The sequence below is a fragment of the Pan paniscus genome, chromosome 8 (assembly GCF_029289425.2).
Source record: "Pan paniscus chromosome 8, NHGRI_mPanPan1-v2.0_pri, whole genome shotgun sequence".
In the NCBI taxonomy this organism is placed as follows: Eukaryota; Metazoa; Chordata; class Mammalia; order Primates; family Hominidae; genus Pan; species Pan paniscus.
Window position 1 is genome coordinate 104,097,556 of NC_073257.2, and position 25,985 is coordinate 104,123,540.

Genomic DNA, 25,985 nt, shown 5'->3' on the forward strand with positions numbered 1-25,985 from the left:
GTCAGGAGTTTGAGACCAGCCTGACTAACATGGTGAAACCCCGTCTCTACTAAAAATACAAAATTAGCCAGGCATGGTAGTACATGCCTGTAATCCCAGCTACCTGGAAGCTGAGGCAGGAGAATCGCTTGAACCTGGGAGGTGGAGGTTACAGTGAGCCGAGATATTGCGCCATTGCACTCCAGCCTGGGTGACAAAAGTGAAACTCTGTCAAAAAAAAAAAAACAAAACAAAACAAAGAAAAAACAAATACAAGGAAATTAAGCAATATGCTCCTGAATGACCAGTGGGTCAATGAAGAAATTAAGAAGGAAACTGAAAATTTTCTTGAAACAAATGATAATGAAAACACAACATACCAAAACCTATGGATACAGCAAAAGCAGTACTAAGAGGAAAGTTTATAGTGTAAGCCTACATCAAAAAGGGGGAAAAACTTCAAAAAAACAATCTAATGATGAAACTTAACTAGAAACACAAGGGAGAACGAAACCCAAAATTAATAGAAGAAATAATAAAGATCAGAGTAGAAATAAAATGCAATTGAAATGAAAAAGACAATAGAAAAGTTAAACAAAACTGACAAACTTTTAGCCAGACTAAGAAAAAGAAAAGATTCAAATAAATAAAATCAGAAATCACAAGGTCAGGAACTTGAGACCAGCCTGACCCACATGGTGAAACCCTGTCTCTACTAAAAATACAAAAATTAGCTGGGCATAGTGGCATGCGCCTGTACTCCCAGCTACTGGGGAGGCTGAGGCAGGAGAATCAGTTGAACCCGGGAGGCGGAGGTTGCAGTGAGCCAAGATCGCGCCACCGTAATCCAGCCTGGCGACAGAGCGAGACTCCTCAAAAAAAAAAAAAAAAAAAAAAATCAATCATATCAACAGAATGGAGGATAAAAACCATATTATCATTTTAATTGATGCAGAAAAAGTATTTGATAAAATTCAAAATCCCTTCATGATAAAAACCCTCGGCTGAGTGCAGTGGCTCACTCCTGTAATCCTAGCACTTTGGAAGGCCAAGGTGGGTGAATCACTTGAGGTCAGGAATTTGAGACCAGCCTGGTCAACATGGTGAAACCCCATCTCTACCAAAAATATAAAAAAATTAGCTAGGTGTGGTGGCGCACACCTGTAACCCCAGCTACTTGGGAGACTGAGGCACGAGAATCCAGGAGGTGGAGGTTGCAGTGAGCCAAGATCATGCCACCGCACTCTAGCCTGGGTGACAGAGGAAGACCTTGTCTAAAAATATATATATAAATCAAAATAGATTAAAATCTTAAATCTAAGACCTCAAACTATGAAGCTACTAAAGGAAAACACTGGGAAAAATCTTTAGGACATTGGTCTTGGCAAAAATTTCTTGAGCAAAACCCCCCAACAAACAGACAACCAAAGCAAAAATGGACAAATAGGATCACATCAAGTTAAAAAACTTCTGCACAGCAAAGGATAAAATCAACAAAGAGACAACCCACTGAATGGGAGAAAATATTTGCAAACTACCCATCTGACAAGGGATTCATAACCAGAATATGTAAGGAGCTCAAACAACTCTATAGGAAAAAAATCTAATAAACCAATCAGATATGGGCAAAAGATTTGAACAGACATTTCTCAAAAGAAGACATACAGATGGCAAACGGAATATGAAAAGGTGCTCAACATCACTGATCATCAGGGCAATGCAAATCAAAACCACAATGAGATATCATCTCATCTCAGTTAAAATGGTTTATATCCAAAAGACAGGCAATAGCAAATGCTGGTAAGGATGTAGAGAAAAGGGAACCCTTGTACACTATTGGTTGGAATGAAAATTAGTGCAACCACCACGGAGAACAGTTTGGAGTTTCCTTAGAAAAGTAAAAATTGAGCTACCATATGATTTAGCAATCCCACTGCTGGGTATATACCCAAAAGAAAGGACATCAGTCTATCGAAGAGATATCTGCACTCCTATGTTTGTTGCAGCACTGTTCACAATAGCTAAAATTTGGAAGCAACCTAAGTGTCAATCAACAGATGAATGGGCCGAGTACGATGGCTCATACCTGTAATCCCAGCACTTTGGGAGGCCAGGGCAAGTGGATCACCTGAGGTCAGGAGTTCGAGATCAGCCTAGACAACATGGTAAAACCCTGTTTCTACTAAAAATACAAAAATTAGCTGGGTGTGGTGGCGGGTGCCTGTAATCCCAACTACTAGGGACACTGAGGCAGAAGAATCGCTTGAACCCGGGAGGTGGAGGTTGCAGTGAGCCAAGATCGCGCCACTGCACTCCAGCCTGGGCGAAAAGAGCGAAATTCTGTCTCAAAACAACAACAACAACAACAACAACAACAACAACAACAACAACATATGAATAGATAAAGCAAATGTGGAACATATACACAATGGAGTTCCATTCAGCCATAAAAAAGAATAAGATCCAGCCATTTGCAACAACATGGATAGAACTGGAGATCACTATGTTAAGTGAAATAAGCTAGACACAGAAAGACAAACATCACATGTTCTCACTTATTTGTGGGATCTAAAAATCAAAACAATTGAACTCATGTACATAGAGAGTAGAAGGATAGGCTGGGAAATGTAGTGGGAAGCTGTGGTGGGGCAGGAGATGGAGATGGATAATGGGTACAAAAAAATCAGAAAGAATGAATAAGACCTACTATTTCATATCACAACAGGGTGACTATAGTCAATAATAACTTAATTGTATATTAAAATAAGGAGTGTAATTGGATTGTTTGTAAGTCAAAGGATAAATGTTTGAGGGGATGGATACCCCATTCTCCATGATGTGCTTATTTCACATTGCATACCTATATCAAAATATCTACTATCTACACCCACTATGTATAAAAATTTGGCTTGGCACAGTGGTGCACATCTGTAATCCTAACACTTTGGGAAGTGGAAGCAGGTGGATCACTTGAGGTCAGGAGTTTGAGACCAGTCTGGTTAACATGGTGAAACCCAATCTCTACTGAAAATACAAAAATTAGCCAGGTGCGGTGGTGGCGCCTGTAATTCCAGCTACTCCAGAGGCTGAGTGAGGCAAGAAAATCACTTGAACCTGGGAAGCGGAGGTTGCAGTGAGCCGAGATCACACCACTGCACTCCAGCCTGAGCAACAGATTGAGACCCTGTCTCAAAAAAAAAAAAAAAAAAAAAAAAAATTAGCCAGGCATGGTGGCACACACCTATAATCCCAGCTAAAATTGCCAACAAAAATAGAAAATAAAATAAATTGTTAAAGAATAAAAGGACATAAGGAACCAAAAACAAACAAACAAAAAAACAAAAGAGAAGTAGCTGCATGAAGGAGATGGGTGTTTAGGTTGGCTCGTACTGAAGGGTGATTATTTTGGGTCAAGTGGATTCACCCACATGACTAGTATTTATGGAGTGCCTGTTCCTTGTCAGCCACCTGATTAAAACTGAAATGAATTGTAGACCAATACAAAGTTCTTTCCTAAAATAACTTATGCTCTATAAAACAGTTTCTGAAAAGCATTCCCAAACCATTTGTGGTTTTTGCCATATCCCAGTCCCATCTATACTATTACCTAATATTTTAGTAGATTATCCAAATTAACTCTATTTTTCCCAACAAACAAATATATAACAAAATAAAAACCGGCTTATCTGTTAACCACTACGATTACCTGGAATATCATTAACCTATGATACTTTGGACATACCAGTCTGGTGAGATCACGTTACTGATCTATATTACCATTAAAGCTCAAATACTAGAGTCCCATGCAGAGCTGATCAGATCGTTAAGCTTAACCTCTGTTTCAAAGGGCCTTGCAGGCAAAGGAGATGAGAACTACCTATGGAGAGACACTTAGATTCCTACTCATAAGCCTAATGGAGATGACTATACCCAAAGACGCTGAAGAATACATGTAATTTACTGATGAGCTTGTAACCACTAAGGATAAGATGGATTGATATGGAGCCTTAGATGAGTGGCTAGAGAAGTTGGTAAAGGGAATAATATATTTAGAATGCTACAGACAAAGAGAAAGCCATACTTTTTAACAAACTGATCTCAATGCTTAATTGCTTTGTTTCTAACAAGCTAGAGAAAATATTTCCGTCTGCAGTCATTTTGTTATTATTCAAAAAACTGACCTCCTGAAGTAAATAAAGCAATGGCTAAACAACTCTTAGTGGCAGAGAATAGACACTAGGGAGATGGTAAACTATTCGCAGGTGCAGAATTCCTTCTCAGACCTCAAAAGTTGTAGTAATAGAAAGGAGGCATTGGCCAAGGTCAGGCTAAGTTTGAGTTATGTACTAAAAGTTCTATTAAGGACAGCCAAAGACTGGCCTCTGTTACAGTCTGTCTTTGGTGGTGGGAACAACCAAATAAATCAGTCAGACACCGGCCGGGCCCAGTGGCTCACGCCTGTAATCCCAGCACTTTGGGAGGCCAAGGCAGGCAGATCATGAGGTCAAGAGATTGAGACCATCCTGGCCAACATGGTGAAACCCCCGTCTCTACTAAAAATACAAAAATTAGCCAGGTGTGGTGGCATGCACCTATAGTCTCAGCTACTTGGGAGACTGAGGCAGGAGAATAGCTTGAACCCAGGAGGCAGAGGTTGCAGTGAGCCAAGATCACACCACTGCACTCCAGCCTGGTGACAGAGCGAGACTCAGTATCCAAAAAAAAAAAAAAATCAGTCAGATATCTAGTTATCCTAAGGCATGTAAAGCATGCTTATGAGTGACTAGAAGGCAAGTAGAAACAAGGATTTCAGATAACAGAATCAAAGTAGACAAGCTGGAAAAAGAAGCAAAGTGAAGCGATATAATTTAATAGGAATAAATCTAAGGCTGGTATCTAGTCAGAAAAATTGGCAGCACATAGCCAAAGTGTAGTATTGGGTCAAAAAAAGAAAGAAAGAAAAAAATTGGCAAAAAATTGGTAAGTCAAAGTGTAAAGAAGATGTAGTTAAGCAGCACATCAAGCAAGGCTTTAACTCAAAGAATCAGGAATATGAAGAGGCTGACAAAAGAACAAACCTAATCTAAGGATCTGTTGCAGGTCATAAGAAGGAAAACAATGAACTCGAGGTCATGGGTGTGAAGGGCAGAAGAGATGTGTAGAGTTGCCATACTATATCAGAGGAAAGAGATAATGACATGAGCACCTCTGTGCTTAAGAGAAATCTAGCAAACAGAGTCCAGAGAATACTGGCTCCAGTGGTGATTTCAGAGAACCCAGAAGATAAGAGTAGGTGAGAAGTAGTATGGGGGCTACTTGAATGGAAAACATTAGCTCTGAGGTTGGGTTCCTCTTCTGGCTTCAAAGGAGAGGCTCTCATAATCACATTGTTGGGGTAAACTACTGGACACAGGGACTTGAGTGAGTACCTTCTGTCTCTCTCCAGACTACCCAGAGATTTAGGCCAAATGCTACAAGGGGCCATTGCATTGTCAGGCTTTATCAACAGAGGCAAAATATTTAGACCACTGAAAGGAATAGCCAGCTGTACTCTGGGTAAGAAACCTCAACTCTGGCTTTCCATTTTGAGCACCTCACTTTAGAAGGACATGACATTGTCAGAAGGACCTGACTCACTTGGAGATCCTACACTATGCTGGCTGAAAGGAGGCCATGATTCACAATAGAGACATCTATAATATGGCCATAGACATCCACAGCATTTCCAGGATCAGAAGTAGAAACTCCACCAACTACAGGCTGTCCCGTGGTCACTGTTTAATGTGAGCTCAATATACCGTGTGTTTCAGAAATACTCTGATAGCTCTTAGGAATGAATTATATTCATTAAAGAGGTATACCTCAGTAATGAGGAATTTAGTTTCTTTGAACTTTTCTTTTTTAACTCACTAGGTTACTTCGAGAAATCAGACCATACGAAGTAGTTATCAATGATAAAGAGAAGTGAGAAATCAACTGATAACATAAGCAAGCTGTTGACACAACATTTTCAATTGTTAAAGGCAACACAACAGAGCTAAGTCTAGACACAAGATAACCAGAGCTCACTGCCATGATAGATAATGTCCCCCATATTGGGTAATCAATGTATTAGTTAAGAAGGTTGCAAATATATGACTCAATCAAGAGAAGAGAATTTCTTTACTTTTTAATTTTTAATTTTACTTTTGAGACAGGGTCACTCGCTCTGTCACCCAGGTTGGAGTGCAGTGGCGTGATCTTGGCTCACTGCAACCTCCATCTCCTGGATTCAAGTGATTCTCGTGCATCAGCCGCCTGAGTAGCTGGAATTACAGGCATGTACCACCATGCCTGGCTAATTTTTGTATTTTTAGTAGAGATGGTGTTTCACCATGTTGGCCAGGCTGTTCTTGAACTCCTGGCCTCAAGTGATCTGCCCGCTTTGGCCTCCCAAAGTGCTAGGACTACAGGCATGAGCCACCACACCTGGCTAAAGAGCATTTCTAAAATGAGTATTATTTCTGACCAATAGAGGAAAATTTCAACCCCAGTTCACTGTTTTTTTTAGACACATTCCTGAGGTCTGAGAAAATCTAAGGGAACATAGCACCTCAAATAAGTTTAATAAATTACATTTAAACTACAATAGCTTCATTTAAAGAGTACATCTGGGACTCAGTGCTTTAACATGAGCCCTTTTAGAATCAGTTCAAGTCATAATTTGAACTCACACCTGGGTTTTGCCTGTCCTTTAAAAAGTCAGCTCGGCCAGGTGCAGTGGCTCACACCTATAATCCCAGCACATTGGGAGGCCGAGGCGCAGAGATCATTTGAGCTCAGGAGTTCGAGACCAGCCTGGGCAACATGCTGAGACCCCCCCCTCTCTATCAAAAACACAAAAAATTGGCCAGGCGTGGTGGTGCACTCCTGTGGTTCCAGCTACTCGGGAGGCTGAGGTGTGAGAATCACTTGAGTCTGGAAGGCAGGAGTTGCTGTGAGCTAAGACTGCACCACTGCACTCCAAACTGGGTGACAGAGTGAGACCTCGTCTCAAAAAAAAAAGTCAGCTCAGCCAAAATCCTGAAACTATGACTCTTTAGAGTCAAATCAAGCAGAGATCAGTAATAATGTATCAAAGTTCTCCTTTTTAAAAAATATACTAGGCAATGGCTAGGAAAAGAGCAGCACTAAAAACTTGGTTTTAGAACTATTTAAGGGAAAAATGTTTAAAAAATTAAGGGTTGTGCTGGGTATGGTGAGGTGTGCCTGTAATCCCAGCTACTTGGGAGGCTGATGCACTTGAGCCCAGGAGTTCAAGTCTAGCCTGAACAGCATCTCCAAAAATAAACAGATAGACAGATAGATAGATAAAAAATAAGTAAATAAATAAAATTAAGGGTTGAGTATAAATGTCCCTGTTTTCAGATCTGGTCTTAATGTGAACCTGGGCACCCCATGAAAGGGCCCTGGCTGACTTAGGCCATCTCCTAACATCTGGAGCAACATAGCTTCTTGGAAAGCCCATTTATCTGGTGTGCTAAAAGGTTTTAAACATAATGTGATCATAATCTTCTTGGCATGTGTCATACAGTACATCTAGCCAGGCCTAAAAACCACCGTAACCTCATTAATATTCCCACTAAATATGGTGTCTTTCTGGTCGTTAAGCAGGGCCTCCACCAGCAGACAATACAAAGAATGTCTAAACATAAATTTTGGCTGGGCGCGATAGCTCACACCTGTAATTCTAGCACTTTGGGAGGCCGAAGCGGGCAGATCACTTGAAGTCAGTAGTTAGAAACCAGCCTGGCCAACATGGTGAAACCCCATCTATACTAAAAATACAAAAAAACATTAGCCGGGCATGATGGTAGGTGCCTGTAATCCCAGCTACTTGGGAGGCTGAGGCAGGAGAATTGCTTGAACCTGGGAGGTGGAGATTGCAGTGAGTCGAGATCACGCCACTGCACTCCAGCCTGGGTGACACAGCCGAGACTCCATCTCAAAAAATAAATAAAAATAAAAATAATAAATAAATTTATTTTTTATTAATAAAAATATTTTATTAATAAAAAATAAAAACTAAAAATAATAAATAAATTTTTAGTTTTTCAACTATGAGCTGGAATGCTGTTGTTTAGAAAGCAGATGACAGATGCCTAGAAAATTAAAGTGGTGGCCAGGCGCAGTGGCACACGCCTGTAATCACAGCACTTTGAGAGGCCGAGGTGGGTGGATCACCTGAGGTCAGGAGTTCGAGACCAGCCTGACCAACATGGAGAAACCCCATCTCTACTAAAAATACAAAATTAGCCAGGCATGGTGGCGCATGCCTGTAGTCCCAGCTACTTGGGAGGCTGAGGCAGGAGAATCTCTTGAACCTGGGAGGCGGAGGTTGCAGTGAGCCAAGATAGCACCACTGCACTCCAGCCCAGGCAACAAGAGTGAAACTCCGTCTCAACGAAATAAAAAAAGAAAGAAAATTAAAGTGGCAGGCTGGGCGCAGTGGCGCATGCCTGTAATCCCTGCACTTTGGGAGGCCGAGGCAGGTGGATCACCTGAGGTCAGGAGTTCAAGACCAGCCTGACCAACACGGAGAAACCCCGTCTCTACGAAAAATACAAAATTAGCTGGACGTGGTGGCACGTGCCTGTAATCTCAGCTACTCAGGAGGCTGAGGCAGGAGAACTGCTTGAACCTGGGAGGCGGAGGTTGCGGTGAGCCAAGATCACACCATTGCACTCCAGCCTGGGCAACAAGAGCAAAACTCCATCTCGAAAAAATAAATAAATAAAAATAGATAAAATTAAAGTGGCAATGTGAAAACAGCTTTTCCACACCAACAAAAGTCTCAGATATAGCAAATCCACAGTTATTAATTTTAGAAGCAATCTAGGGTAGATTTTTAAAAATCAGAGGGGAAACAGTTGGGATTTTATTTTGTTTTTACCTTACAAAGGATGAGACTTACCATTTTTCACATTCTCAAGTGCTAGGGTTATGAAAGATTTTAAAATTACCTTTGTGCCCTTCCCACAGTTTAAGAACTTACTTATTTTCCCATAGCAGGGCTTCTGTGTCAATGCCTCTGCCATATGTTTATGGAGTGCAAAGAGTTCTATGAGGGTTGCTCTGTTTAGCCTTAAGATAATGTTTTCATGAAACACAGAGGGGTGGGCTGACAGTATCTGGCACAGTCTGGTTTCCTGCTATGCTGCTTGGAAATGGGGCTGGAGGTATGGGTATAAATCAGTCCAAAACCAAGTGCTAGTGTCATATGGTGAACAAAGGGCAAGAAAATCGTTAAAAATGTGAAATGCGTAACTATCAAGGTATCACCCCCTCAGGGTATAGAGATGCAGAGCACCCTGGCTATAACACAACCTCATGGGCCTCTGTTTCCCCTAGCCTATGAGGGGTTTCAACAAGTAGGAATAAGCACTCACCAAAAGACTGCTAACTTACTTCTAACACCTGACTTCTAGAGTTGAATCTGAATGTTCTACTGAGATAAGTATTTAGAAAAAAGGCAATGGACTTTTTTCCAATTCTTTATCTCATAAACAACCTCCACACTCAACTATGAGCAGGAAAGATGAATATTTAAATCACTGTAAAGAGTTTTCATATTAAAAATGATCACAAGTCCAAGGGAGGAGACATGAAAGAACAGAGGAGGACAGGAGAGTCAGAAGTCAGGACGTGGAAGGAGAGCCTGGACAAAAGGTTCTATTCCATTCAAAGATCTTTACCTTCCTTTAGATAACCCAAACTCCCTTTAAAAAACTATTTCTAGTCAAGGGCTCTGAGACTCCCAGTACTTCAAAATAAGCCCAGGTAGGATTAGTTCAGATGATACTTGAACTCACTTCTGAGTGTTGTTTCCTCTAGGGTCAAGTCAAACATAGCTATAGACACAGCTAGGAAGCTTTCAAGCCAGGTCAGGCAGGGACCACTAAGAGCAGCAAGATAAAGGCTGGGTTGTATGAATCCCAACTAAGGATAGGAGTAGAAATAGTCTGAGAACAGGTCATCTCATCCTTACTTCTTTTGCTATTGAGTCATTGTATATATTCCTGCTGTGGTCAGGAACAAAGTACAGTATTATCAGCATTTCTGTTAGTATGGTTCCTAATGGAAATATGGGTCATATTAATCTTCGTGTAGGCTAAAAATATACAGCCTTTGGTAGTCTAGTAAATGCCCAACATGTGTCAACTAAACACAGAGAGAAAAAAAGAGATTAAATATATTAAGTACTTAAGGTACTTGCAAAGAATGGTACAATGGATAAAAGGTCATTAAATAAAAAATTGACTATTCTAAAGAACATGCTACTCAAAGCAAATATTTTGTGCTTAGCTATCAAAATGCCTTTTTTGAGACAGGGTCTCACTCTGTCACGCAGGCTGGAGTGCAATGGTGTGATCTCGGCTCACTGCAACCTCCGCTTCCCAGGCTCAAGTGATTCTCCTGCCGTAGCCTCCTGAGTAGTTAGCATTATAGGCACGTACCACTACCGTCCAGCTAATGTTTGTACTTTTAGTAGAGATGAGGTTTCACCATGTTGGCCAGGCTGGTCTCGAACTCCTGACCTCAAATGATCCACCCGCCTTGGCCTCCCAAAGTGCTGGGATTACAGGCATGAGCCACTGTGCCAGCTACAATGTTCTTTAAATAAAAAGTATTAGAAAGTCCAAAATTGGCAAACTAAAAGTCGCTCTGGTTCCCAACATGAAGCTAAAATAGAGTCACGGGAACACTTTGTCAATGGTATACTGATTTCAACAACGATTTTTCCTTCTTATATGGAGACATTTTAGATATGACAGATAATCTCAAATAATCAAAAGATAAAGAATTACAAATACTAAAGGGAATATCAACCACAATGTCAATGCCCCACTACTACATGGACATGCAGTTGCTATTTCCTTGCCCTGTCCGAAACCCTCTGTAGATATAAAATACATGGTAGATGGGACATATTTGGAAAAAAAGGGACTAAGAGAAAGGGAAAAACAATCAACTGCTTATTAAGCTTCTGAATTTGAGCATGAAAGAAGGAAAGAAGCTGCAAACACAGTGTTTTTCTCAACTGGGTTCTCTAAAACATTATTTCCAAGAAATGACACATTTTTCCATGATCGAAACAAATTTGTGAAAAACTGCATATTGCCTCCTTCTTGGGTCTTCACAATGAAGATTAGTATATGAAAGATTATAATATGTCATAGAATAAACCAGCCTTTCTTTAAACAAGCATTTCCAAACTCATTTGACTCAGCAAAATTTTTAAAATAAAATAGATAATAAAATCCCAGGAGACTCATGTTTTATGGAGCATAGTTTAAGAAACATAGAGGAACTAATTGTAGGGACTTTTTCCCTAGAATTATGGGTAGAGAAGACCTGCCTTCTGAGATCTCTTCCTCTGTTTAAAAAATTCAGATATGGCCGGGCACAGTGGCTCACACCTGTAATCCCAGCACTTTGGGAGGCCTAGGAGGGTGGATTACCTGGGGTCAGGAGTTCAAGGACAGCCTGGTCAACATGGAGAAACCCTGTCTCCATTAAAAATACAAAAATTAGCTGGGCTTGGTGGTGGGTGCCTGTAATCCCAGCTACTCCGGAGGCTGAGGTGGGAGAATCACTTGAACCCAGGAGGTGGAGATTGCAGTGAGCCAAGATTGTGCCACTGTACTCCAGCCTGGACAACAAAATGAGATTCCATCTCAAAACAACAAGAGCAACAACAAAAATAAAAATAAAAATAAAAAACTCATATATAAGCTTCAAGTCAGTGACAGGTTTAAAAAAAAAAAAAAAACTCAAATAATCAACCAACTTTACCCCGATTTTGCCTGAAATATTTAACTCCCTTTATCACCTGAAATTCCAATTAGATTGTTTTTAATAAGCATCTTCCAGAAGAGTTCAAATATTAGTCATCCATGGTTTGACATAATGTGTTATCAGTGCTATCGTATACTGACAGAGTGCTTTACAGTTTTCAAAAACACTTTCATTTACACACACACACACACACACACACACTTCCTTCAAGCTATATAATAAGTGATACAGTCAAGACTAAAACCCCAGATTGGCTGATTCTAGTCTAGTATCCTTTCTACTAGTAAAAATATTTCTATGGGATGTATTGGGAAACTATAACCAATGTCTACTGCATGATGCATTTAAAGTTGTAAAGATCTGATTTACAAATTTCTAGCGGACAACATGACCAAGCTGAGCTAGACAATGGTTGTGTTGGGGGGCAGCAGGAATTGCCCCAGATTTTTATAAACAAATTTTTCATATCTATCAAGTCATATGTTTTTGCTAGGCTAAGGGATATTCAACTGATTCTACACTTTAAAAATTTTCTCATGACTGTCCGGGAGCGGTGGCTCACACCTGTAATCCCAGCACTTTGGGAGGCAGAGGCAGGTGGATCACGAGGTCAGGAGTTCAAGACCAGCCTGGCCAAGATGGTGAAACCCCATCTCTACTAAAAACTACAAAAAAAAATTAGCTGGGCACGGTGGCAGGCGCCTGTAATCCCAGCTACTCGGGAGGCTGAGGCAAGAGAATCGCTTGAACCCAGGCAGCAGAGGTTGCAGTGAGCCAAGATCGCACCACTGCACTCCAGCCTGGGCAACAGAGTAAGACTCCATCTCAAAAAAAAAAAAAATTTTTTTTCTCATGACCACACAGAGTAGACAATACAAAACCAGCCACATAAAAGAATTACCCATTTTCAATGATCTCATTTTCATACTACAAAAAATCTTTCATATGTAAATGACCTAGATTTCCATTACATTTAAAAAACTGGATTTAGCAAAGCTTTTACATCTTAAGAGTTCATTTGGCATCACTTCTAAAAATACCACTAGAACAGAAAGAATGTGTACAGGTGCCATCTTTGGCTCTTATTGTGTTTAAATACTTTAAACTCAGTTTTTTATAGAAACACCATTCAAAGGAATATAAGCAAAATTTAATCCTAACCTGTATTTCATTTCAGGTTCAAAATCTTTTCAGTATCGAAAAGATACTGGTAAAAATACCACTTTCAAGACTGAAATGAAAAAAGCCTTCGATCCTTTAAATGAAAAAACATACCCAGTTGTCTACATCTATAAAAGGAACTTAAGTCTTTACATGCATGTCTTGACTAACATCCAACCAGAATGTTGACAGATTGGCACCTATGTTAACCTTTTTTAAAGTATCAACTTCAACTATTTCATTTTCCTTATATCAAGGATACTTAATGGAACTGAATAAATACTTTAAAAGGAAAAAAAAAAGAGCCAACAATTAGCCTTTGGACGTATGATTAGGCCATAGCACAATTTAAATAGGCCAGGCTCAGCAATAATACAAATCAACATCTGCCTGTTCAGCCTAGTAACTTCCCAGAGCATTTCTTCAACTGTCATGGTTTATCTGCGCAATAAAGTGTGAGGTAGTTAGGCTGGTGTTCTTATTACCTCAGGATAATGAAATCAAGCCTCTAAAGGTTAAGCAGTTTGCCCAAGATCATACCATGATTGGAAAAAGCTAGGAATAGACCCAGATCTCTGAATTCCTAAGCCAGTACTTTTTTTTGTTTGTTTGTTTTGTTTTGTTTAACTACAGCAATGGTTCTCTAGGAGGTGGGGACAGAGTTGAGTATGGGATGTATCCCCCACTTACATACTAATGATCATGCCTGTGACTGCCCCACTCTATTAGAGTTCTAGGGAGCCTCTGTTACGCACGAGTGTAACATACACCTCAAGTATGCGGAGGCAGAAGAAATGCTGAGAATTATGTGCTGAGTATCATACAACATTGACATTGTCAACACAGGGACAAATTACCAATCAGCCAATAACTAGTAAACATGAGCCATAAGGTAAGCCTTTATTTATTTATTTCAAGATGCTAATGACTTTTTTCCTTAGAAGTAAAAACTAAGGCATGAATCTCTGTCTTTTTTTTTTTTTTTTTTTTTTGAGATAGGGTCTCACTGTGTCACCCAGGCAGGTACAATCGTAGCTCACTGCAGCCTCAAACTCCTGGGCTCAAGGAATCCTCCCATCCCAGTCTCCCGGGTAGCTGTGACTATAGGCATGTGCCCACTATGCACCGCTAATTTTTTTTATTTTTTGTAGAGACTGGGCCTCACTATATTGTCCAGGCTGGTCTTGAACTCCTGGCCTCAAGTGATCCTTCCACCTTGGCCTCCCAAAGTTCTGGGATTACAGGTGTGAGCCAGTGCGCCTGGCCCTATCTGTGTCATTTACAACAAAATGTTTCAGAGGCCAGGCACAGAGACTCATGCCTATAATCCCAGCACTTTGGGAGGCCAAGGTGGGTGGATCACCTAGGGTTAGGAGTTTGAGATCAGCCTGGCCAACGTGGCGAAACCCAGGTTGGAGTTCAGTGGTGCAGTCATAGCTCACTGTAGCCTCAAGCTCCTGGGCTTAATAGATCCTCCTGCCTCAGCCTCCCGAGTAGCTAGGACTACTGGCATGTGTCACCACACCTGGCTAATTTAAAAAAAAAATTTTTTTTTGGCGAGATGAGGGTCTTGTTATGTTGCCCAGGCTGGTCTTGAACACCTGGCCTCAAGCTGAACTCCTGGCCTCAAGCTATCCTCCTACCTCAGCCTCCCAAAACATTACGATTATAGGTGCAAGCCCCTGGATGAGCAGCAAGGCTCAGGAAGGGCGTCCAAAAAAGACAGCTCTGCCCTCAATTGTCAAGGATCTTGAGAAAGTTTCCAAACCTCTCTTAGATTCTCCTGTGTGCAAAACAAAGAGGGTTGGACCAGGTCATGCCTAAAATTAAGTCCAACTTGGGTGTATTATAAGTGCCAAAAAACACTTTTGATATTCTGAACAGCGAAATCTAAATTTCTTTAGAGTGTCCTTAACTAAGTAGAAAAAGAAAGCTGTGCAAAGTGCTCTCTGGTGGACAGTTGGATATGTGAAAGAATGGTTTAAAAGGTCTTCCCATCTGGGCCACCTCTCTTTTTAACTTTTTTTTTTTTTTTAATTAAAAAAATGGTTTTTTTAAAGAGAATGAGATCTCGCTACATTGCCCAGGCTGGTCTCAAACTCCTGGCCTCAAGCAGTCCTCCCAGCTCAGCCTTCCAAAGTTCTGGGATTACAGGCATGAGCCACTGTGTCTGGCCTCTTGGGTCACCTCTCAATCATCATTCATTCACTATAATAACTCATTCACGCATTAATTCAAAAATAATTAATGTGTGTCCACTAGTTCTTTCAGTGTCTTTCAGTTACACTGAAAGACAGTTATTACCCTCCTGAATTTGTATCATCTAACAGAGTAGATGGACACTAAACAAAGCATTATTTCATTATACTGGCATTTAATGCTACAAATAAATGGTAGACATGTATTATGACAACAATCTATTGGGGACGTATAAGCTCCAATGAAGAAAGGATTCTTAAAAATATCACAATTCAGCTGAGACCTGAAGGAAAAGTGGGTATTAGCCAGGCAACGTATGTATAATGACCCTGAGAAATAGGGGAAAAGGCCAGATGTGGCTGGCTCAAGATAAGGAAGGGAGAAGTGAGTGGTAAGGCAGAAGTACATAGTACATGAAGGGTCATTTAGGCAATTTTAAGGACTTTGACCTTTATCCCAAGGGCAGTGGAACATTATCAAAAGGTTTAAAGGAGTGAAAAGACATGATTAAATTATGAGTATAAAAAGCTCGCTCTCGTTGCTGTGTAAAAAATGACTTGGAGATGGGATAAAAGTGAACTGGGGAGCCATAGGGGAAGATATGCTAGATGTCCAGGTGAGAGATGACTCTAGATGTCTAGTATCCAGGCCTCCATGGCTGCTTCCAGTCCTTACCCTCCTATATATCCTCCTACTTGATTCTGCACATTAGTGAGTGCCTGCTGTGTGCCAAGCACTTCCATTCACACTCCTGAGCAAAAGTGACAGAATTAAGATCATAGCAGCTCTGTGAGGAACTCCTAGTAGAAGAAGCCTCTTCCACTTCTCTTAGTCCTCCCGTGGCTGGACATGCCACAGCAAAACGTTGCTGATGTGTAGATTTATCAACTTACTCCAACAAGAGGGACTCTAATCACAGTAATAGCAGGGTTCAGAAGTTTCCCCCAAGAGCCTGGGCTACTTTGTTCCTGTAACTTTGAAGAGCACAGGTTAAATAAGTAGGATCCTCTCTATATTATGAGCTGAATAATTACAGAGAATAAAGTGTATCCCCTACCACCATTCCACTATTGTTATTATGCAGTTGATCTTCTTATTGCAGACTTAAAGGCTGTACATTAAAACACCTCTATGTTTCTTAAGACATGAAATACGGGATGATTAAAAAAATACCTCTGTGTTCTAAAACTGATTGTGATGGCTACACAATTATGTAAATATACTAAAAAACATGTAATTGTACACTTTAACTGGGTGAATTGTATGCTATGTGAATAGCATAAAACAGCTCAATAAAGCTGTTACAAACAACAACAAAAACACCTCTTCCTTAAAGACCATGAGATTATGGATGAGTGAAATGACAGCAGAGATAAAAGTACCAAATCTACAGGATAACAAAGATAAATTAAATAATATAAATGTTGCCTACTGACATATTTTCTATTCATAAGCAAGCCAAAAAGTCTCTAAGATGGTGAGAAGAAATCAAATCTATAAAGCTTGTATTTCTCCCATGAAACACTCCATATAAAAGCTTCGCCAAAGATCAACAGCAACAATAATAAACATATAAACTCTCAAAAGAGATATCTTTTTTGGAAAAAGTTGGTTGGATACAAAAGAGATAAAGGAGATATACCAGTTAATTTCTTCTTCATGTACCTTCCACACTGTATACAAGAAAGTTGCAACCTGAGGGGATACACCTCATATGGCCCTACTGCTTTCATTGTTCCAACACTTAATGAATTGTCTCACTTGATGGTCAGGCATTGCTGCCCTGCAGGTGACCCCCTCCCACTCTCCTTAAGGGATAAGGGCTGCAAACAGCAAGTAAGTGACCCTTAAATGCCATCTCTAGTTTTAAAAATTCACTGCATCTATATTTATAATGATGCAGACAGCAAAGGAGATGCTTTGAGTAAAAAGGTAATAAAGGTTGATGCTACTTAAAATAGTCAAGGTATTGGTTTAAAGCCAACTCTGGGCTCCCATCAGAAGGAAGGAGATGAATGCTATGACCAAAGACTGAAGTTCTCTATAGAGTCCACAGCACTCAATAGTACTGTATTTTCCTGAGGAGATATAAGACTTAGCCACTACATAATCATCACATAATAATCCATGATTTATTATTATTATTTTTTTGAGACAAGGTCTTGTTCTGTTGCCCAGGCTGGAGTACCGTGGCATGATCAAAGCTCATTGTAGCTTTGACCTCTTGGGCTCAAGCAATCCTCCCTCCTCAGCCTCTCCCTATAGCTGGAATCACACAGGCATGTGCCACCATACTTGGCTAATTTAAAAAAAATCTGTGTGTGTAGAGATGGGGTCTCCGTATGTTGCCCAGGTTGCTCTCGAACTTCGGGGCTCAAGCACTCCTCCCACTTTGGCCTCCCAAAATGCTGGGATTATACACATGAGCCACTGTGCCTGGCCTACTCATGTTTGTTGATATGGGAAAGTAAATAAAGGTCTCAAAGTAGAAGAAGGAAGAAGAAGGAGGAAGGAAGAAAAAGAAGGAGAAAGAGGAGGAGGAGGGGAGAAAGAGGAGGAGGTGGAAAGAAAGAGAAGAAAGGAGGAGGAGGAAAGGGGGAAGGAAAAGGAAGGAAGAGGAAGGAAGGAAGAAGGGAGGGAGGAAGGAAATGACTGTGGCACCTTGGAATCTGTAATAGCAAGGAAAAGGGACTGTTTACACAGGTGGACATGTGCTCCTGACTTTTAGCACTGCAAGTTTCAGAACCTTTCTATGAGATATGAGACTACTACTAAAAACTTGGAGAGGTTATTCAGGAAACAAGGTTTGCCTAGTGATAGAAATTCTCTGTAGACAATCATGGATGATCATTTTTTCTGAAAAAGAAAAAGGGCATTAGCTAAGGAAATAAAAAAGTGCTTATATGAAATGGGAGCTCTCTGGAAAGCTTAAATGTAAGCTTTAGGAGAAAGATGAATAAAAATAAAACCATGAATGAACCTAAAAATGTACCTATGAAAGGTGTACTTAACAGAAGCTCAAAATGCCAGAGGCAATAAAATAAAGTACTACTGGCTATATTCTAAGCAAGAAGAAAATGAAGGGGACAGAGTAACAGTTCGGGGGAAGGGAATGTAATGTTCACAGATGAACAGTGAAAAAGAGCGCAACTCAAGATGGAAGTTGGCTTGCGTCTCTCATATTAAAGAAAGGATGTTGGGCCGAGCACAGTGGTTCAAGCCTGTAATTCCAGCACTTTGGGAGGCTGAGGCAGGTAGATCACTTAAGCCCAGGAATTTGAGCCCAGCCTGGGCAATATGGTGAAACCTTATTTCTACCAAAAATACAAAAAAATTAGCCATGCATGGTGGTATGCACCTGTGATCCCAGCTATTGGAGTGGTTGAGGTGGGAAAATCACTTGAGCCCAGGAGGTTGAAGCTGCACTCCAGCCTGGGTGACAGGGTGAGACCCTGTCACAAAAAGAGAAGAAAAGGGAAGAAAACGGGAGAGGAGGAGAGAGGATGGGAGGAGAAGGGAGGGGAGAGGAGGGGAAGAAAATGGGAGGAGAGGGGAGGGGAGTGAAGGGGAGGGGAAAAGATCTCCATATTGGTCAGGGCAAACGAAGAAGATGGAGCTGGTCCCTGAGGGGAAAAAGGGAGAGTAGGGACTTTGCCACTTTCAATGACTTCCAGTATTCCCACTCAGATGACTCTCACCCCAGGGCACTGAAGAAACTGTTGGGTCCTTTTCCAATATCACATGGAAGTAGCATCCTTGTGCCCACTGCAACAGTCCCACCATACACATACACAGTGTACATACTGCTTTCTTGAATAATCTCTCTTCCAGGCTTCTCACCAATCTCATGGGATGCCCAAGGCTATTACTATTGCCTTCACTGTACACCGAAGCTCAGAATTTAAGTGACCCGCCCAAGGTCATATAACCCCAAGGAGAACAAGACCAGATCTAGACCCAGGCCATCTGACTGGGGACCAGTGCTGTTTTCACTAACCAGTGTACCTTTTGGCTACTTCTTCAACAGAGCAACTTTTAAAACTCAAGCTATATAATATTAACAAAAATAAATATTAAGTACATTTGTAGCAAGATGAATACTTGCTGGTTAAATACCTTTTGACCTGCCTTAAGAGAAGTAAAATTTCATTTAATCTTCAGACCATCCCCAGGAAGGAGTTACAGATGAGGACCTGAGGCTTCTGGCCTTAAGTAACTTGCTCGGACTTGACAGTGACTGATTGAAGCAGCAAAGGTTTAAATGTATTGGAATCTGTTCTTGCTCCAAATTCCCTACTCTTTCCACTACAACTGGCTGCTACCTTAAATGTTTACCAAGGACTACTCTGAGATATAAACAGTATATGGTTAACCCAATTATAGCAAGCAGAAAAGTCAATGGCTTTCCTGAGCCCTGAGAAGTCTGATGTTCCAAACACATTTTCATAGCATGTTCTACAATCATGCTAACAAAAGCAAAGGCATTTCTCTCCTTTTTAACTTAGTTCTAATCTTGTGGGAAGAAATACTGAGGGCCTGAGCCTCGCAGTAGCTGTGAGAATAGCGGTAGGCAACAAAACAAATATATCTGAATTTATTATGATTCTTACAGGGGCTCAATGACTACTATAAATCCCTGGGGCAAGCATATCTCCCTCTACTAAGAAATAGGCCAGGAGGTCCGTAGAATGGAGGCAAAGGGAAGGTAGAAACATGGGGAAATGGAGGCCTCCTCCAGGTTTTATTGTTTCCAGGACCTACTTCCTGTACAGTCACTAGTTCTGGCTTTAGAGGAGAAAAAAGAAAGCTACTTCCATATAAATAAGAACCCAAAGCTCTTCAGGTTAAGTTCATTGCCTAGGTTCGCCAGTGATGGTTGCGATAGAGGTCTCGATGTAATGGAATCTGGTACATGACTCACTTGCAAATGTACAGGCACAAGCACGTCTACCAGCAACAGCAGCAGAAGTTAAAAGAACCCTCCAAGTAGCACCATGTGTTAATTCAACAAAGGTTTATCAAGCATCAATGACTAAATCGAGCAATGGGTAAATACTGGAGATCAGGCAGAGAATGAGACAGCATGCCCATCTTTGTGGAGCTTACAGTCTTGTGGGGGTTTACAGTTACAAAAGGGCATGCTCAGATTGCTATGGATACTTAAAAACGCATGGAGTTCAGTTTGGTACCCATGCTCAGATTGCTATGGGTACTTAAAAACCAGGAATGGAGTTGAATCTTTATTACACTTTTGAATCTCCATGAATTTAAAGAATGTTTCAAAATTCTAAATTATTTTATTCATTTTAATTAAAAACCAAACCACTACCACTTACTCTTAAGAAGCTCAGTGAAGTAGCAAATAGAATATTTATTCTAAGCCCTGGCTCTTGTAGTTTTTGATCAGATACATGTCTTAACAAAATATAATCCTGAATATGAAAAATCCATCACCAGTTAAAATTTTTACCTAAGAAACTTGCCTGCTACACAAAATTAGTCAAAGTTGACTGTAGAGGATATTAAGTGAAACTTCATATAGAACAGATTTACTACTTTATTAATTATAGTCCAGTGATGCCCCAAGAACATTCTTTACTAGAAGAATTAATAGTCACTGCACAGTTGCACAGGCAGGTGTTCAAGACTTGGTGCTCGGCCAGGCGCGGTGGCTCACGCCTGTAATCCCAGCACTTTGGGAGGCCGAGGCGGGTGGATCACGAGGTCAGGAGATCGAGACCATCCTGGCTAACATGGTGAAACCCCGTCTCTACTAAAAATACAAAAAAAAAAAAATTAGCTGGGCATCATGGCGGGCGTCTGTAGTCCCAGTTACTCGGGAGGCTGAGGCAGGAGAATGGCGTGAACCCAGGAGGCAGAGGTTGCAGTGAGCCAAGATTGCGCCACTGCACTCCAGCCTGGGTGACTGAGCAAGACTCCGTCTCAAAAAAAAAAAAAAAAAAGGCTTGGTGCTATTCTCCTACATGCTCTTTTCATTTATTAATACAGGGTCCAGATTGGCTCTTACTGCCTTCCATACCCCTAAGATTCCAAACAGTGGCAAAGCTGGGATTCAAGGAATTTAAACTCATGCCAATCTGCAAAACTATTAAGTACACCAACTGCCTAAAACTCTACTTCATGCCCCCTCTTTACATCAGAGGTAGCACTCTTAATGTCTCTAGAGGGCAGGCAGGTAACACCAATGAACAGTGTGGCAGGTAAGGCATATGCATATATGGTGGAAGCAGGAGAAACAGAATGAGTTGAAGAGGAGACTGAAGGGAAAAGCAGCTATTTGACTCCAATGATTGCCACAATGTATGATCTTGCAATTTTCTTTTTTTTTTTTAGACGGAGCCTCGCTCTGTCGCCCAGGCTGGAGTGCAGTAGCACGATCTCGGCTCACTCCAAGCTCCACCTCCCAGGTTCACGCCATTCTCCTGCCTCAGCCTCCTGAGTAGCTGGGACTACAGGTGTCTGCCACTACTCCCAGCTAATTTTTTTTGTACTTTTAGTAGAGACGGGGTTTCACCGTGTTAGCCAGGATGGTTTGGTCTCGATCTCCTGATTCATGATCCACCCGCCTCGGCCTCCCAGAGTGCTGGGATTACAGGTGTGAGCCACCGCGCCCGGTCATTTGGCAATTTTCAAACCAGAAGTTCAACATCTCATACATACTCCTGAATGTTTAAATGTTAATCTAAGTTTCTTTGTTGTTTAAGAGCACTGTGTAGGTCAAGCAGGTCACTAGCTCTCCACCTCTGCTAACATACTGTCAGTGTCATCTTCTGAACAGCACTAGTTTGGTATGCTAAATTTTGCAGGATTATTTTCATAAGTGTAACATCACTCTGGGGATGGGTGAGGCAGAAGATTCCTTAATGCCTTAAATATCAACAGTGCTCTCTTTTTCAGGCAGCCTAGATGGATTCATGGACTAATGCCATGCAAGGTAGAGCTGGTCACTTATGATCATAAGGTGCCTTTCTTCCCAGGAAACTACATAACAAACTTCTTTTCTCTCCCATAGCAGTTTCACCCTAAGTAGGTGCTTACCCGTTTGTCAATGTCATTGTGCTGAAGCTGCACAAAACGAGCGCTGATGGCTGCAATGTAACTCTGCTGATTGGAGAATGCCACGCGGCCAGCACCTTTGGGGTACTTCAGCTCTGGGTCCGTATCAATGCCAGCATAGCAGACACCACCATACAAACGGTCCATGATCATTGCCAGTTCAACTGCAAAAAAAAAAAAACAAAACATGGATGTGTATAAATATCTGGGAGGTACTCTTGCCCAGGAGAAGGAAGAATTATTTAGAGATCATGCAATGTAATTAAGAAAAGGAAAACCCATGTTAAGTATCATGAAGAATGTCCACACCAGTCTTACAACTCAAGTAGGGAAGGTCCTCACTGGGTGTTTTGAAATAAAATGGAAAAAAAATTAGGAATTTACAACATACACACAAGAATTTATATAATCAGAACTTTAGCATTAGTATAGAAGAAATGAACTACCAGTAATCCTGTTCTAATTTGTAATTGCTTAGTCCAATGGAATGCACCCTGGGTAGGCAAGGCATTTCATGCTGCCCTAACAAGTTAATAAGAAACAGTCCTACTTACTAACCTCTAAGACTAAAAGCAATTACTAGTGTCACACTACTATATTAGGACTAAGCTATAGAAAGGATTAACTAACTGCTTGTTTTAACTAGAGACAATTTGTTTATAGCCTTAAAGTAAATCTCCACAATTTAAAAAAATAAAGATTTTAGAGTATATTCTAACCCAACTGTGAACTCTCCATACTACCCTTTCCCATTGAATTCTAAATAATACTAGTAATGATAATAGCCACAATAAACATTTACTGAGCACTTACAACCTACCACAGAGCACTAAGGTGCCACACAAATAGTAAAAACATACCCATGTTGTACCTTGCTACAGATCCAGAGGTCTGGCCTGTACTCCTTGTCACATTTCTTCTAAATATGCCTTTGTTTGTTTGTTTGTTTGTTTGTTTACTGAGACAGAGTCTCGCTCTGTTGCCCAGGCTGGAGTGCAGTGGTGTGATCTCAGCTCACTACAACCTCCCCGGTTCAAGTGATTCTCCTGCCTCAGCCTCCCGAGTAGCTGGGATTACAGGCATGCACCACCACACTTGGCTAATTTTTTGTATTTTTAGTAGAGATGGGGTTTCACCATGTTGGCCAGGCTGGTCTTGAACTCCTGACCTCAAGTGATCCTCCAGCCTTGGCCTCCCAAAGTGCTGGGATTACAGGCATGAGCCACCATGCCTGGCCTAAGTATGCCTTTATATTGGTATAGTTACAAAACAATAAAGGTACCATTAGAAAAACATGTAGCACTTACCGGCATACCAGATTGTCTGAAGGTAATTGTTTACTTGATAGTGGACAGCACGTTCTCCAGGTATGACCATTCCTTTTAGGCTACTCACATAATATAAGTCCAAAAGACTCAGCACTACCCCTGGGAAGTGACCCAAGAACCTGTTTCAACACCTATATATGGTATTTGGAAAGGAGAAGACAGGGAAGACAGACAATGACCTGGGCCACAGCCAATGTGCAAAGATCATCACATAGTAGATCTCCACAGGAATCAGTATCTGGGGAGATGGAGAGCAGCACAACTCTTCTCTTCTAGGAGAAGAGTTCTGCAGAATGTACAAAGGGTGAAGGGCTGAATAGTATAAGAACTCCACTAGATGTCTATGAACAAAAGGAAAGCCAAGCATTACTGGTTTCTGTACTATGAAACTGCTGAGGCAGTAAGAAAAACTGTGTTGCTACATCAGAGAGGCTACGTTTACACTTCTCCAAAAGTTCTTTACATACCAGATTGCCTATTGGTGACTGTTTTCTAAGTGCCTATTTTTAATAGGAAGGACAACCTACAACCAACTAGTAATTTTCAGAAGGTGAGAAAATAAGCTAGTAATAAGTAAGCCTAAGAGTAAGTGCTATTAAAGACAGAGCAGCAAAAAGTTATCTCAATTATACCACTATGGTCAGAATTACTAAGCCATATCAGCCAAGGGAGAATTGTCCGTTAAAGCCAAGTTGATGCTGACTGCAGTCTTGGGGCAGGATCCAGGAATCACATTCACTCAAACAATGTAACAGGAATTGTGTGCATAACCCTGAATATTAGAGGTCCTTATACTTCATCCCAACAACCTCTGATGGTTTGAGAATCTCCTCATATGGCTAATGTTACTGCAGTAACAGAGACCAAGAAACTGAAGGCAAAATTAATTGTTAATTGCAGTCATTAATGAATTTCCCTTATTGGTTGAATGGGTTTAATGAAATAAGTAACCTCAGGACCCTGTAAATTAAATACTAATTTTCAAAAGACAAGGCTTCCTCTGTAGTGAAATAAGAGAGGGAACAATCTCTAAGCCTGGTGAATGGCCAGGAAAAGAATGCTGGCAAGGAATTGAATGGCACTTGTCTTCCACTATAGGAAGGACTCAATAAAGTGCCTGATTTAGAAAGAAGGCACATGAGTGGTAAGCTTGAAACTCCAGCTAAGCAGGAGAGTTACTGTAACCACAGATTTTTCTACACCACAGTGGTCTCCAGAAAATCTTCAGGATCGCCGGGCACGGTGGCTCACGCCTATAATCCCAGCACTTTGGGAGGCCAAGGTGGGCGGATCTTGAGGTCAGGAGATGGAGACCATCCTGGCTAACACGGTGAAACCCCGTCTCTACTAAAAATACAAAAAATTAGCCGGGCGTGGTGGCAGATGCCGGGAGGCTGAGGCAAGAGAATGGCATGAACCTGGGAGCTGGACCTTGCAGTGAGCCGAGATCACGCCACTGCACTCCAGCACAGGCGAAAGAGCAAGACTCTGTCTCAAAAAAAAAAAAAAAAAAATCTTCAGGATCTCCTGATGATGCCAGAGAAGCACAAACATTCCATTACTTTGTGAATCTATCTGCTTGAAATCATCTGCACATTCCAAGGATTAGATCGTGACTGATGTTGCTGGCAGTTAAGTACTTTTGATAGGAAACAGAAACCCTCATCTGCTTATGCTCTTATGACAACTAATTATAAATAAATAATTTCCATTTATGAACTTATATGTAGTTGCTTTTTTGGCCACCAAAAAGTCTGCAGACATTTGAGTTGATTAGGTCTCACTTAAGTGAAGGGCAATTTGTTGAGAAGCTAGAAGAAACCAAGGTGACTTAAGAAGAGGTTTTTGGGAGAAGAGTATGAAAATTTCCCATCTCCCTCTCTACCCTCATCTGTATTTTATTATTTATTTATTTATTTACTTATTTTTGAGACGGAGTCTCACTCTGTTGCCCAGGCTGGAGTGCAGTGGTGCAATCTTGGCTCACTGCAAGCTCTGCCTCCTGGGTTTACACCATTCTTCTGCCTCAGCCTCCCGAGCAGCTGGGACTACAGGCGCCCGCCACCACGCCTGGCTAATTTTTTGTATTTTTAGTAGAGACTGGGTTTCACCGTGTTAGTCAGGATGGTCTCGATCTCCTGACCTCATGATCCGCCTGCCTCGGCCTCCCAAAGTGCTGAGATTACAGGCGTGAGCCACCGCGCCCGGCCTCATCTGTATTTTAACTACAGAAAGTCTAATACTATGACCACCCTTGAAGGGAAGTAAACAATAGTCAAACAACTGCTGTTCATATTTGGTCTTTTGCTCAACCAGTGAGTCTTCATTCAGCATACTTCATTAAGCATACTTAAATGAACTCATTTAAGTACTAAACAGAATTTCTAGTCCTCATTTGAAACC

The 25,985-nt window shown here is 41.1% G+C and overlaps 1 protein-coding gene across 14 annotated transcripts in view; it reads right to left on the minus strand.

The window, feature by feature from the left end:
* Positions 1 to 25,985, minus strand: part of CPEB3 (cytoplasmic polyadenylation element binding protein 3) — a 244,676-nt gene that overhangs the window by 12,532 nt on the left and 206,159 nt on the right. For all 14 annotated transcript variants that reach the window (XM_034931096.3, XM_008950688.3, XM_034931100.2 and 11 more), the window contains one exon: positions 22,237 to 22,418. In XM_034931096.3, coding sequence (XP_034786987.1) covers positions 22,237 to 22,418 — 182 coding nt within the window. The remainder of the gene's footprint in view (positions 1 to 22,236; positions 22,419 to 25,985) is intronic.